The sequence below is a fragment of the Lissotriton vulgaris genome, chromosome 12, assembly GCF_964263255.1.
Source record: "Lissotriton vulgaris chromosome 12, aLisVul1.2, whole genome shotgun sequence".
NCBI classification, from domain to species: domain Eukaryota; kingdom Metazoa; phylum Chordata; class Amphibia; order Caudata; family Salamandridae; genus Lissotriton; species Lissotriton vulgaris.
In genome coordinates, this window is record NC_141700.1 from 128420413 (window position 1) to 128433493 (window position 13081).

The following is a 13081-nucleotide window of genomic DNA, read 5'->3' on the forward strand; positions in this document are numbered from 1 at the left end:
TGCCTCCCAGTGTATGGATGGTTGGTGTGCCTGGAGCGCATCGATTCAGGACCACTTCTTACCCCTTCGTGCGGTCCCGTGCTGCCCCGATCTCTGTATTGTGGGGAGGGAGTCACCTGCATCCAGTCAGCCCGGAGCCCTCCCTGCCTCGCTGATGGTGGGAGCCGGGGGAGCGTGGGCCGCCTCACCCGCTACCCGGCACTGACCTTCCAGTTGCTTCCTCTCGGGCTTCCAGGCTCAGGGATGCAACGTTTGTCCGCACTGGCCGCTCCACCCAGAACGATCCTTTCTTCCAAAATGGCGGTTCCGCCCTCGGTTTGCGGGGGTCACCACGGAGCCTCCTTTTCTTTGCTAGTATTTGCGCCCGGTAACCCAGCTACTCGCGAGTCAGTCCGACGGTCGTGGGGGCGTTCCGAGTCTTCCCGGTGTGCTTGCCGACGGTCCGTCACTTCCGGCGAGAGAAGTCCGCCGATGTCCCACTTCCGCCCCACCTCTCACCGTGCCGTTCCGTCTTGTTCCGAGCCGCCGCTGCCCTCAAATGTTCCCTGTGGCCGCCGCTCGGTCGCCAGACCCAGTCCGCCCCGTCTGGGTTATAAAATTATCGTATATTTCCTACGGATTTAGGCAGGATGCCGCCTTATAGTGGAGCCTCTCTAAGGTGCCGCCGCCATCGCCGGCTGCTAGCCACGCCCCCTATTAATATTTTTTTATAATGTATTTGTAAGTATATATATATATATTTTTTTAAAATAGTGTAGGTGTTTAAAAATAATATTCTAACTCCAGGGGGGAGTAATAGTAGGGTAAGTGCTGGATAATGTAGGGGTAAAAATTACTATTCTAACTCCAGGGGGTGTAATAGTAGGGTAAGTGCTGGATAGTGTAGGGGTAAAAATTACTATTCTAACTCCAGGGGGGTGTAATAGTAGGGTAAGTGCTGGATAGTGTAGGGGTAAAAATTACTTATATTTTTCTATTTTTAGAACTTTTTTTAATAAATATTAAAATTACTTAAATTAATTTATTTGAAGTACTTTTTTAATAATTATTTTTAGTTTTAATATTTATTAAATTATAAAGTACTTTTTTAATAATAATTATTTATATTTTTAATATTTATTACATTATTAATGTTTAATTAATTAAATATACTTACCTATACTTACATTGTAATGGCATGCGTTGTAATAGCATCTGCGATGTAATGTCATGCGTTGTAAAGGCACTCGTTGTAAAGGATCCTGCGTTGTAGTAGTTGCGTTGTAAAAGTAGACCGTTGTAATAGTTGCGTTGTAACGGTTGTTTCCCCTTTACTAGTGGCCGTAACTGGCTGAAATCCCAACAGCGCTCTAGACTTGTCAAACCCCTAATCTGCATTAATGGAAAGGCTGGACCTATGAACTGAATATTTCAACCTGTATTTGAGACCGGTTAAGTCACTGATTCCAACTGGAGATTAATCGAGCTGGCAACCCTGTTTTTAGGGACTGCTCAAAGCATCTAACCTGTGCCGACAAATCTTCAGTGAGGCCTCATTGAAGTGTTCTGCTTCGTGCCAGCTCTCGAAACAGTTGATCTGCATGATGAATCCACTGTAATCCTTGTTTACTTCTCTCATTTCCTTCCCCAAACAGCCTGTAAAACTTGTCTCCACACCATTTTCTTTTACAGTTTGGCAATGCTCTCTTCCTGTGCTACAAGAAAGCCATGGCCAAGGCGCACACTCTGGTGTATGAAGCAGGTGAGTTCATTACTCTTCTTTTTTTATGTTGATTTTTTTGTATAGAAAAAAATGAATCTAACAACCTTTATTATGATTTCCATTCACACAGAGCATGCATGCTAGGTAGGAGAATACAATTCCGGTAGAGCATCATGTGCATGTGTCCTCTCTAAAAGCACTAAGTGGGAATTTTGCCTAAATAGATGGAAACTGATTGATTCATTTGAATTTGTCTGAATATAAGCACTTGGTTCCAGTTAACATTGGAGCTCCAGAAAGGCTGGACTTTTTTTGTTTTTGAAGGCATATGTCGTGCTCATGTTCTTAAAGGAGAATCTCTCAAGGCTTACCTTCTTCCAGTCACATCACATTCCTCACTTAATTTTCCTTCTTCCCAGTTTGATAATTTATTTTGTTGTGATTACTACTTTCAAAACCAATGATCAATCCTTTTCGAAAAAGACTTAATCTTTAATGAACAGTCCTAGTAGACAATTAACACCACTCTTTCAACAGAACCTAGGCAGATGTGCCCTAATTTATCCGCATGCACATACTCTGTTTTAAAGATCTTCTACTTTTTATTTTTTTTTATTCAAGAGCTTCATATGTGCTAGTGAATTCCCCTTGCTGAAACTGCTATGTAGCATAAGCGCAACACTGTGCATTAATGGAACCCTTGAGAAACCAGTAGCTGCTAGTTTGTATTCAGTGTTCAAACCTTTAGGGTTAGTATTTTTGTGAAGCTTACTGACTACCACATCTAAGGCAGGCATAGTCTTTGTCATTCTTCTTTGTGCTACCCCTTGCTTAATGTTGTACCTTAAGTCTCTTGGAGAATGTTTACCTGTCTCTACTTTCTTTGTGTACCTGTTAAATCATTCAGGGGGTTTATAAAGCGCGCTACTCACCCGTGAGGGTCTCAAGGCGCAGCTCCTGATCAGTCAAAGAGCTAGGCCTTGAGGTCCCTCCTGAACCTGTGCATGTGTTGGTATGTGTTCAATTAGCTACCTAGCATTAGGATGTACTGGTTTCTTCTGGGTCTGTGTAAACATTAATAACAAAGGCTTGAAGTTCAGTTTGGCTAAGAAGATGGTTGCAAAATTGGATCAGTGCTTACACACCTGACAGCTTGTCATTTACTCTGTGCATTTGGCCATGCATTAAATGTCATTCTCCACATAATCCTAATAAGCTTCCTACGGTGGTGGGGGCAGGTCTGATGTCACAGGATAACTGTCCACTCGAGCTCCATTAGTCTCATTACAGTGATATTTCTAATCTTCACTCTCCCTTCTCAAGCCCTTCCCTTCTCATCCTGAGCAGGAGACTGAGATTTAAGAAAAACGTAACTCCTGATGACCTCATTTAACTGCAGTCCGTCTTTTTAACACACTGACACGTCAAGACATCCGTCAAAGGAAAGTACTGTACCAACAATGATGACACCAATGGAAACAGAAGACTTTTCAAGGAAAACAAGTTCTGAATCAACCCCATGTTACACTTGCCACTTCCTCACGCCACAGAAAAGTGAAATGCAATCAACCTCTTCTTCAAAGAAAAAAATGCAGACGATCTAACAGCACATTGACAATATCCATACTGCTTCCTCTCTTACCACCCAACCCTTCCTGTAGAATCCAGCAATGGTCTGCCTTCAGAGCGCTATCTCTCACAAATCTCGCCGACATTCTCAACTCCATCAAAGCCACTTCTTAAGAAGATGAAGTTTTACACTTGTGCCCCATCAAAGCTCTCTGGGAACTCTCTCACACCTACTCACCACTGTCATTTCCTCCCTCACTCAAGGCATTTTCCCAGAAGCTCTCAAGACAGTCCAGATCCTCCAGACAGTCCAGATCCTCTCACTCGTAAACAAACCTATACTAGACCCTGATGTCGTTGCTAGCTACCATTCTATCACTCATCTACCATTCATAGGTAAGATATTGAAAAAGCAGCCTGTGTTCAACTCTAATATCGCATTATTGCTAACCATCTCCTGCATGTCTATCAGCCTCGCTTCAGTACTGAGCCTGCTCCCTTACACATCATAGATCGTGCTGCACTGACCAAAGAGAAAGATGACCCATGCCTCCGGATATTGATACACTTCTCAGCTGCTTTGATGAAGGGATTCACTGGCAATGTTTTCCATTGATTCTTCTCCCACCTTTCCAACTGACCCATGTCTGTTCACAAGGACATCTTAAGGTCCAGAAGATTCCCATCACCTGCAGAGTCAGCCACAGTTCCAAACTATGCTCTGTCATCTTCAGCCTCAATTTAGAACCTCTTGCTGCTGTACTGACCGATAACGGCATCAAGATTCCCCAATATGCCAATGATACACAACTCTTCTTAAAAGTCGCCTCTCCTCCAGATATCCAGAATCTCAAATGCTACTTGTACATCAAGAAGACTTGGGCATTCAGTGCGGATCTGAATCTTAACCTAACAAAGACAGAAATCCTATTTTTGCTAAAAAAAAAAAAAACAAGAAGCAGTACAAAACTGACTTGATTACATGAACCGTGACGGATTCAAACCCAAACCTTCACCTAATGTCAAGTCGCTAGGATTTATACTTGACATCAACCTCTCCCTCAAGAAGCACATTGACAAAAAACACAAAGATAAGGCAAGTACCAGCTTGCTCTTCAAACTAAAGTGAGACATTTTCTTCCAGAAAGCGCCTTCAGAATTGATGTTCGACTTTGTAGTTTTGAATCTTAATAGTGGTAATGCCGTGCTCCATGGTCTCCCAGGCTCCACACTGGCACTGCTTAAGCGCATTTAATGCACTGCAGTAAGTCTCATCTAGATCTTGAAGAAATATGGAACTACATTGGCTTCCCTTTCACGCTCACACCATCTTCAAACCCAGCTGCATCATTTACAAAGCTTATCATGATCAGCACCACAGCTTATCTTGCAGACATGCTCATAATCTCTGGTGATTCTCAACACATCCACAGCCAGGACACCATCAATCTTCAGACTAATTAGGGTCAAAAAGAAAACAATAGGCAGCAGGCCTTTTCATGAATATACTAGGATCTGCAACAACATCCTTTTATCCATCAGGAATGCTCCAATGCTGCTCCAGTTCACTAAAAGAGCTATCTCTCCTATCACTCATTAACGTTATGCTGGTCTTTTACCCTGTACTACACTCTGCTGCCTTTTGGCTAGGTTTACTCCACAGAAATACTACATCATAAGTACATACATACATACATACATACATACATACATGCATGAAGGAAGTTTGAGAAAAATATCAATAGAAGGACAGGAATTAAGAGAAGAAAAGTAGTTGTATGGCTGTTACCAGAAGCAAATGTCTATAAATAAGAGCTTAAGTACACCTTCCAGACACGCACATGCATCTGATCTCCTAATAACAAAGCTTTAAGTATCCCTTTTTATCACCAGCACAAGAGAGCGCGACAAGAGCCAGCAGCATGAACCCTATGGTGGTGTTTTTTACTTTAGTTACCAGAATACAATGGTAGAGAAGGGTGAAAAACCAGGACCTTAGCAAGGCTTTGATCAGATTCCAAGATCAACAAGGAGGCATTGCACACAGACAGAAGATCACATTATGGGTTCTCAGCTAACGTTCATGTCGGGTTCTAGGTTCCAGAGGGCCCAGTGGTCACTTTCAGTAGGCGGTAGAAGTGCTCAGTGCTGAAAAGGGAGTGAACGTACAGAATACTTACAAAGTACGAGTGCCTATGCTTCCTTGAATTTGAGACTGGGAACAGGTTGTTCGGCCTTCCCAGTCTTGTGGCTTAGAGAGTTCTGTTTGGGCAGAGTTTACCAGACTGTCCCTTGTTGATGCTTTTTTTCTCTTTTGTATTTTGATAACAGATATCTCTCCTTTAAGGTTCACCTGTATTTGCTTTTTGTTACTGTTTGGGCATATGATCTCTTGTTGATTTGCAGACCTTTTCTCCTTTTTTCCTGTGCCTTTTGCCTGCCTTCTTCATTTAATTGTTTCCCTTGTTTTCTATTTTCAGGGCTGATCTATCGCTACCCCGAGCGTGACATTGACGCCTTTCCACTGCCAGACTCCGTCTCTGTCTTCTGCTTGCCCATGGGAGCCACCATTGAGAGCTGGCCCTTGAACACCAAGTACCAGTTGCCTGTCTTCTCCACTTTTGTGTTCACTGGAGCCGCTGGGGAAAAGGTAGGACACCCCACAAGTTCAGCTTATTTAAAACTGCAGTTTATGCCATACTTTATTGTTGCCAGGGGTTCCGTGTTTGGAAGGGAAAATTAAGGAGTTCACCAGGGTCATGTTTTGCTTTAGCAGTAGTTGTCTTCACTTGAGTGAAAGACTGCAGATTGTTTGAGAGCGTACTGTATTGAGAACACTATCTTTGGCATAGGCCAAACTAATTAACTTCATAAATGCTCTCTTCTGAAGTGCCCGACTATGGCAGGCTGTTGGCGTTTCTCTACCACTGTATGTTCCTTGATAGGGTACTTTGTGGTATTGAATGCTGCATGAGACCACCTCTTTGAGTGCAGTGTTATTAGCTCCTCTCTATAAATTCCAAAGCCTGTTTTCTGATCTGGACACACTTATTTTTGGTTGGTATTGGTGCTGTCAGGTTTTCACACAGTCTAAGGGCCTGATTCACAAAGGTCCTCCGCAGTCATGGCGGAGGCCCCCAAGTCGTTGGACAGTCTCCGCATTCAGGGTGGACTCTCCACAATTGGAATTCTCATTGTGGAGATTCCGCCCTAAGTGCAGAGGCTCAAACCCCCATTCTCTCCCCCCCCCCCCTCCCAGGATTGTGGGGCGTCTGCTACGCGTGCAGAAACTCTTTGTATATCAGGCCCTAAGTGCTGATTATGGATGCTGTCCATTGGCGGTGTTCCAGGACGTTTTGTGTGAGGCATTGATCCCATTGCAGTGGCTGCCCAGGTACGAAATGGCATCTTAGCAGGGTTAAGAGGTTCCTAGTATGAGGCAGTCTCTTACATTTCTAACTAGGGTGGTAGTTCTTTCTGGGCCTTGCCTGACATAGCTTTTTTTCTCAGGGTTTCACAGTGGAGATATGTCTCAGGATTTTGCTCTGTAAGTTGTCTCGTTTTTACCTGACATTTGCAGTGTCTTAGAATTAAGCTGGATATGGATGTTGTCATGTTTTATGTTTCTGTAAGTATTGTTTGAACATTTATTCCAGTACAAGTTGTACCTCAAGATTTTTCTTGAAAAGGTTGCTCCATTTGCATTGTTTTATAGTATAGGTGCCGTCTCCTAGTGTTGCCAGGTACGAGTAATGTCTCTAGAATTTTCTCAGTATGGGAGCTGACTCAGATTTTTGCTTGACATGCTATCTTTTAAGTCTGCATGCACCCTAGTATGGGTGCTCTACTGTTTCATATGGTGTCCAGTAAGTGTGCTGTTTTAGTGTTGTCTAGTATGGCTCTGTGACTTGTGACATGGGTGCGGTTTAGGGATTTTACCCAGGATGGCTTTTGTCTCAGGATTTTACACGTATGGGGGCATTACCCAGGACGTTGAGTATTCTCAGGGTTTCACTCTATAGATAGTCTCTCAGGAGTTAATCTGGTTTTGTCATTGTCTTATAGATTTATATGTTGTGTACTTCCTCAAAATGTTCTTTCCGTAGTTCATGTGTTGGGGTTTATAGCATATGGGTTGCTTTCCCAAGCGTCATACCAGTATGCATGTTTTCTCAGACTTTATTGTGATATTGATGTGGTCTTAGGGTTCATTTTGATTGTCGGTGCTGTTACGGTTTTGCCAGTGATGGGGACTCTCTCTAAGTTGTCCTTAATGGGTGGTGTTTCAGTTTATGTTCAATGTAGCGGCAACATCAAGGATTTCCTGCAAGTCAGATATTTTCTTTATGCCTCTGATAGGTGTATGGGGCTGCGATACAGTTCCACGAGTCTTTTCCCCGGGACGAGCTGACCGAGAAACAGAGCCTTCGCTTGGGTCTGCTAAGTGTGGTGGATCGAAGGCCCATCACTAGCAAATCTGTCCAAACCAAGAAGAGCATCTGCGTCCTGTCCCACTGGCCCTTCTTTGATGTCTTCCAGAAGTTCCTCACTTTCATTTATCGCTACTCGATCTCAGGTCCCCACGTGCTACCGATTGAGAAGTGAGTATTTCATTACCTCCTTGTAGCATGGCTCAAGGTGTATTGTCCACACATTAGCATGAAACTGAGAGCAATATATTGGAAATCCGAGTACCCCATAGTAACATCCTTTAACCAAGGCATATTGTAGCATAACCTCAATGCCACGAGTGGCCCCTGACTAACATTTAATTGCTTCATGATATGAATGACATGTTGGGTATAAAGATATATGTACACTTTCTATTTTCTTTCAGGCACATCTCTCACTTTATGCATAATGTTCCCTTCCCATCTCCTCAGAGACCTCGCATCTTGGTACAGGTAAATTTCTTCCCTTGCTGTTTCCCTTTCTTCATAGTGAAGTTTGAGTAAATAGTTATGAAAAAATGCCAAGTTGATGGAAGTACTGAGTCTTGTTAGGCTACTTATGAGAGGCATTGTGGTTGGTAAATAGATTTCACATCTGTATCTAAGCCTCCTACTCCTATTCACCGATGGGCTCCATCTCTAGAAAAGTTTAAAAAAAGCAATGTATGACTCACATGGAGTTGAATAGATTTGCCAACCAGGCTTCAAGGCCCACGCATCAAAGTAACCAAATGATGCGGTCCGCCATCAGTATCCAACCATATTTAACATACACCCTAAGCGGGTATGATAGATTTGTCCTCACACTCCTCAGATTTAAAGTATTCCACCGCTTGGTAAGCTTTCAGACCATAAACGATTGGGCTAAAATTGTACCAAACTGCCCCTGTGATGGAGTTTCATCCCAAACATCAATCCACGTAATCTTGTTTTGAAAATTTTACATGGAACAAAGGAAAAGGTGCATTAAACCCATACTGAAAATATGGAGCATGAGTCAATGTTGTCCAGCCTATCTTGCACTGTAATTCCTAGATATTGACTGCTTTGCGAGACACATAGCTCAATTTGTGAAAAGTATTCTTAGACGTAGGAAGCATCTTTGAACCATGCTACACATTAAAGTATGTTGCTAGGCCTCAGTTTTTAATTATCTCTTAGACTTTTAAAGGTTGTTCTAACCTATTTAACTAATATTTACTATGTCAACTGTATAATAACTACGATATGTAACTACAAAATTATGTTAATATGTTAACCTTCTTCTTTTTATGACCATTGTATAATAATTACGAGTTGTTGTTGTAAAACTGTGCTTTAATGCTGTTTCTATGTGTCAAAATTAAAACTGAATAAAGCTGAATTCATTCATTCATATTCATAGTCTTAAAAAGTCACTCACAATGAGCGAAAGCTCGGAGATCCATCGCTATCGAATATTAAATTAATATAATGCTGGAGAACTCCTGTTAAAGGTAAATAACTTTCCCTACTCCCGCAGGGGAGTGTTTTTTTTATTCACAGTGTTGAATATTTCCCTGCTACCCTCACTGTTTCTGACAGGGGAATTTGTAAGGCTCTGGAGAACCTTTTTTTCTATTTCTTGGCATGAAGCAAGGACACCTAAATTAATGAGATCCTAACGAAAACATAACATCACAGCAGTCTTTACTAAAGTCATACACTGCAGCTTTGCCAATGAAACTTAAAGCAGAAGCTTCCCTAGGTGGAAGGTGTAGGTTGGAGCATCACAGAGGGATGCCGAAGTATGGAGCAGCCACCCTCTGCATGGACGCTTCCAGTAGTTTGTTCCAGATCTCAACACACACTGTGATGACTACATAGGCTGTATATTACATTTGTAAATAAAAGCTATTTCGTAACCTACCTAATCTCAGAATAATTCTTCGGACCACGGAGTTCAGCAATCTGTGGTCTGAGACTAGAAGAGTTTAAAACAATTTAAAGTAAGATTATCTCTCCCCCTCTGTTGATCCGGGAACGAGAATGATTTGTATACAATTATAACTAAATGGAGATTCCTTTTGGTGTTACCTGACCGCCAGCTTTTCGAATTTGCAAGTGTGTGTTTTAGGGTTTAAATGTTTTCAGTGCTGCTGAGGCTAAATGTGTCTTGCTGTTTTTCTTCTAGATGTCATCTTACGATAACGTACTACTTACGCAGCCTGTCTCCTCTCCACTTCCTCTCAGGTACTTCAGTTTGCTACTTCATTTGGGATTGCCTAATTCCTAAAGTGGCACACAATCTGTCTTGTGTCTGATTTTCTTCTCTGGTTCCCATGAGGTCACACCCTCTACCCAACGCCTGATATATTGTGCCTCATTTATTCGTGCCCATTTGTAACAAAAGCCCTCTTGTGCATTATTCCACAACCCCATGACATGGACTGCTTCTAGCATGTAAACAGCTTTCAGTCACATCTAAGCAAGTAGGCTGACCAGGCCCATGACTCCTAAGAGAACAGGGTGTGGAGTGGTTGCAGGAGATAATTGACAGGAAAAAACGGAGTTTTCAGCATAACATTAAGAACAAGTAATTGGAAAACCTAAACAACATGAGACTACTGATGCTATATAAAGTAATAGTAAGCCTGAGAAATCCAGCTCCGTGGAGGAACAAATAGATCTAAGGTGAAGAATTTGATAGGATGGAAGGACATGCTCACAGGTAAGGAGAAAATGCATTTTGATGAGCAACTTCCACCAGTCTGAGTCCAACACAACATTTTGGTATTGACTTTTTTGGGAACGGTTTTGTCGTTACACTAGTAGTACAGCCTGAGTTTCCATTAATCACAGTGTTTGGTACAGATAGGTATTTTTCTTTCTTTTTCAATGCAACAATGTTGCCAATTGTTCCCACTAGAAAACTGAACATTTTAAGTGGAACTTGGTCGGTCGTTTTATCTTCTTTCAACTAAACAAAAAGCTTTCTTTCAAGGAACTTCACGTTCTCCCCGGTGCTGTATAATCTTTTGTGAGTTGCATAAGAGGTGAGTGCTGAATGGATAGCACATTGCTAAGGTGCTGGGGTTTATTTAGAGATCGATACATAGCAAAAATCAGCTTAGATATGCTGCTACCGGTCTTAATCGCTGCAGTCATGATGAGCGTTCTAAAACATGTATAGATACATACATGGTTCCATTGTGGACAAGACAGATATGGGATTGGATCACAGTTCTGTGCTTTGGTGATGGTGTTAAAACACATTTGCCGCAAATTGAAATAGACTCACCAAAACCAGGCCCAACCTTTGGAGACAAATAGGATCAAATTGTCAGAATCAGGATATTAATAACCTCACTTCACATAAGGCTGACTTCATAGTGTTGTTATTTATCTAGAGCCAAAATTATCTTGAGTTACCAAAGTGAGATTTATAGTTTTGCAGATTTTGAAATGTTTGATGTTATCCCTTTCTTGTTTTATAGTGGGGCGAGCTTTGTCACGCTGCTGCAGAACCTGGGACCTGAGAACACGCTGACAGTGCTGCTGGCTGTCCTGGCAGAGCAGAAGCTGCTGATTCATTCACTGCGTCCAGACGTCCTGACTAGTGTCTGCGAGGCCCTGGTGTCGGTGAGTCTCTGGTGGGAGAGAATGAAAGGACTGACCCAACAGGCACAAACTAGCTTTGTGATGGGAGGAAGGGTTTATTCGTAAAGATGCCACATCACTAATCAGCTTTTTAACTGTTCAAAATGCTGTTGTCTCCGTATTCTCTTTGCCGCCTTACGAACTCATCAACTACGGTCACCTCTTCCCTCTTGTGCAGTTCCTGTATCCTGCCCCTTAGCACTGTAATATTGTTGGTGTAGCCTTTTCCTCTCACCTTACTATCACCTTCATGCTACTGGTCCTTCAACACCACCAATACCCCTGCACGCACCCTAAGATCTTCCACTCTGTTTAAACTGTCTCTTCCCCGTTTCAAACGTGCTAGACTTGGTGGCCAGTCGATATCTGTGGTTGTGGCTCGGGCCTGGAACGCCCTCCCTCTTCACCTGCGCTCCACGCCAACAGTGGCTGCATTCAAAAACACCTGAAAACCCACTTATTCAAGAGTGCAATCTAGGATGTTTTCTCTGGGTTCTGCTGTCTGCCTTACTTTTTCTCCCGCGCTAGGATACTCTCCAGTAACGGAGCGCGTTATAAAATGGTTTATACTATACTATACTATTCTCTTTCAGTCTAATGGTTTCTTCACCTCTGCCCTTTGCTATCTAGTTATTCACACTTCCCTTTCCGACACTACTTTCTGTTACTTCCACTGTATTATTTCCTTTTGACAATCCCTTTCCATATTCTTCTGGTTCATTCCTGTTGCAAAATTCTTCCTGCCCTCACAGTCCACTGTAGATATACCATCTACTCCAATGATCAAACTGCTGTTCTCTCTCTAAATGTTGTGGCTGCATTCTCATCCTCCCACCTCCTTTTACTGCTCTCTAACTGCATTGTTGTTACCATTGCTCTTTTTTATGCTCCTTTATATTGCTGTCTGCTCTCTATGCAGTCTTATTTTTCCTGTTTCCATGATCATGCAGCGCACTCAACCATGCTCGCTACTCGTGTTTCGTTTGTAGTTGCCTTGCTTCCTTAGGTGTATTTTTTAACAGTACATGAATGTTTCCGCAGGTAATCTTTCCACTGCAGTGGCAGTGTCCATACATCCCCCTCTGTCCACTCACACTAGCTGACGTTCTGTGTGCCCCAGTGCCTTTCATAGTGGGTATTCACTCCAGCTACTTCGACCTTCATGATCCACCGCAAGATGTGCTCTGCATTGATTTGGACACCAACACCTTATTCCAGTAAGTAAGCAGACTACGGATGACCTGGAATCAACAATACACACCTTGTATTTTGGTGTTTGAAATATTTGAATGCCTTCGTTGCAAAGTTCCTTTGTTCTTGTTGATAATTCGCACCTTGGAATAAATGCTGCTTCACTGATTTAAAGACTAGTCACTCCCATTCAGAACATGACCCTTATGCGGTTCGAACTGCACTGGTTTTCTGAATTTCCACGTGTGATTCAATTTCTCCATTATGGCCTTTAAAACTTTGCTTAGTATTGGTGTATATAAATACAGAACAATTGGATATTTCATGTGAGAACAAGGATAAACAATCTAAACAAAACTATGCTCCCAATGTCAACAGTTGTAATGTATATTTAGCCTACCGTCTTGATTTGTGGGCCTGCTGTTTACTTCCTCGAAACTGAGAACCTTGGATATAGGTGGATGTAGGATATTACACTGAAGTCTTAAAGTCAGCACATTCTAGCGTTAAGGTCCTGATCTTCTGGCTCTGGTGTCAAGTCTCAGTGTTT

At 42.4% G+C, this 13081-nt stretch overlaps 1 protein-coding gene across 2 annotated transcripts in view; it reads left to right on the plus strand.

Moving 5' to 3' along the window:
- DENND4B (DENN domain containing 4B) overlaps window positions 1-13081 on the plus strand; it is a 286354-nt gene that overhangs the window by 120897 nt on the left and 152376 nt on the right. For both annotated transcript variants that reach the window (XM_086947548.1, XM_086947549.1), the window contains exons 4-10: window positions 1672-1741; window positions 5752-5921; window positions 7631-7872; window positions 8109-8175; window positions 9875-9933; window positions 11178-11322; window positions 12382-12557. In XM_086947548.1, the coding sequence (XP_086803674.1) occupies window positions 1672-1741; window positions 5752-5921; window positions 7631-7872; window positions 8109-8175; window positions 9875-9933; window positions 11178-11322; window positions 12382-12557 (929 nt within the window). The remainder of the gene's footprint in view (window positions 1-1671; window positions 1742-5751; window positions 5922-7630; window positions 7873-8108; window positions 8176-9874; window positions 9934-11177; window positions 11323-12381; window positions 12558-13081) is intronic.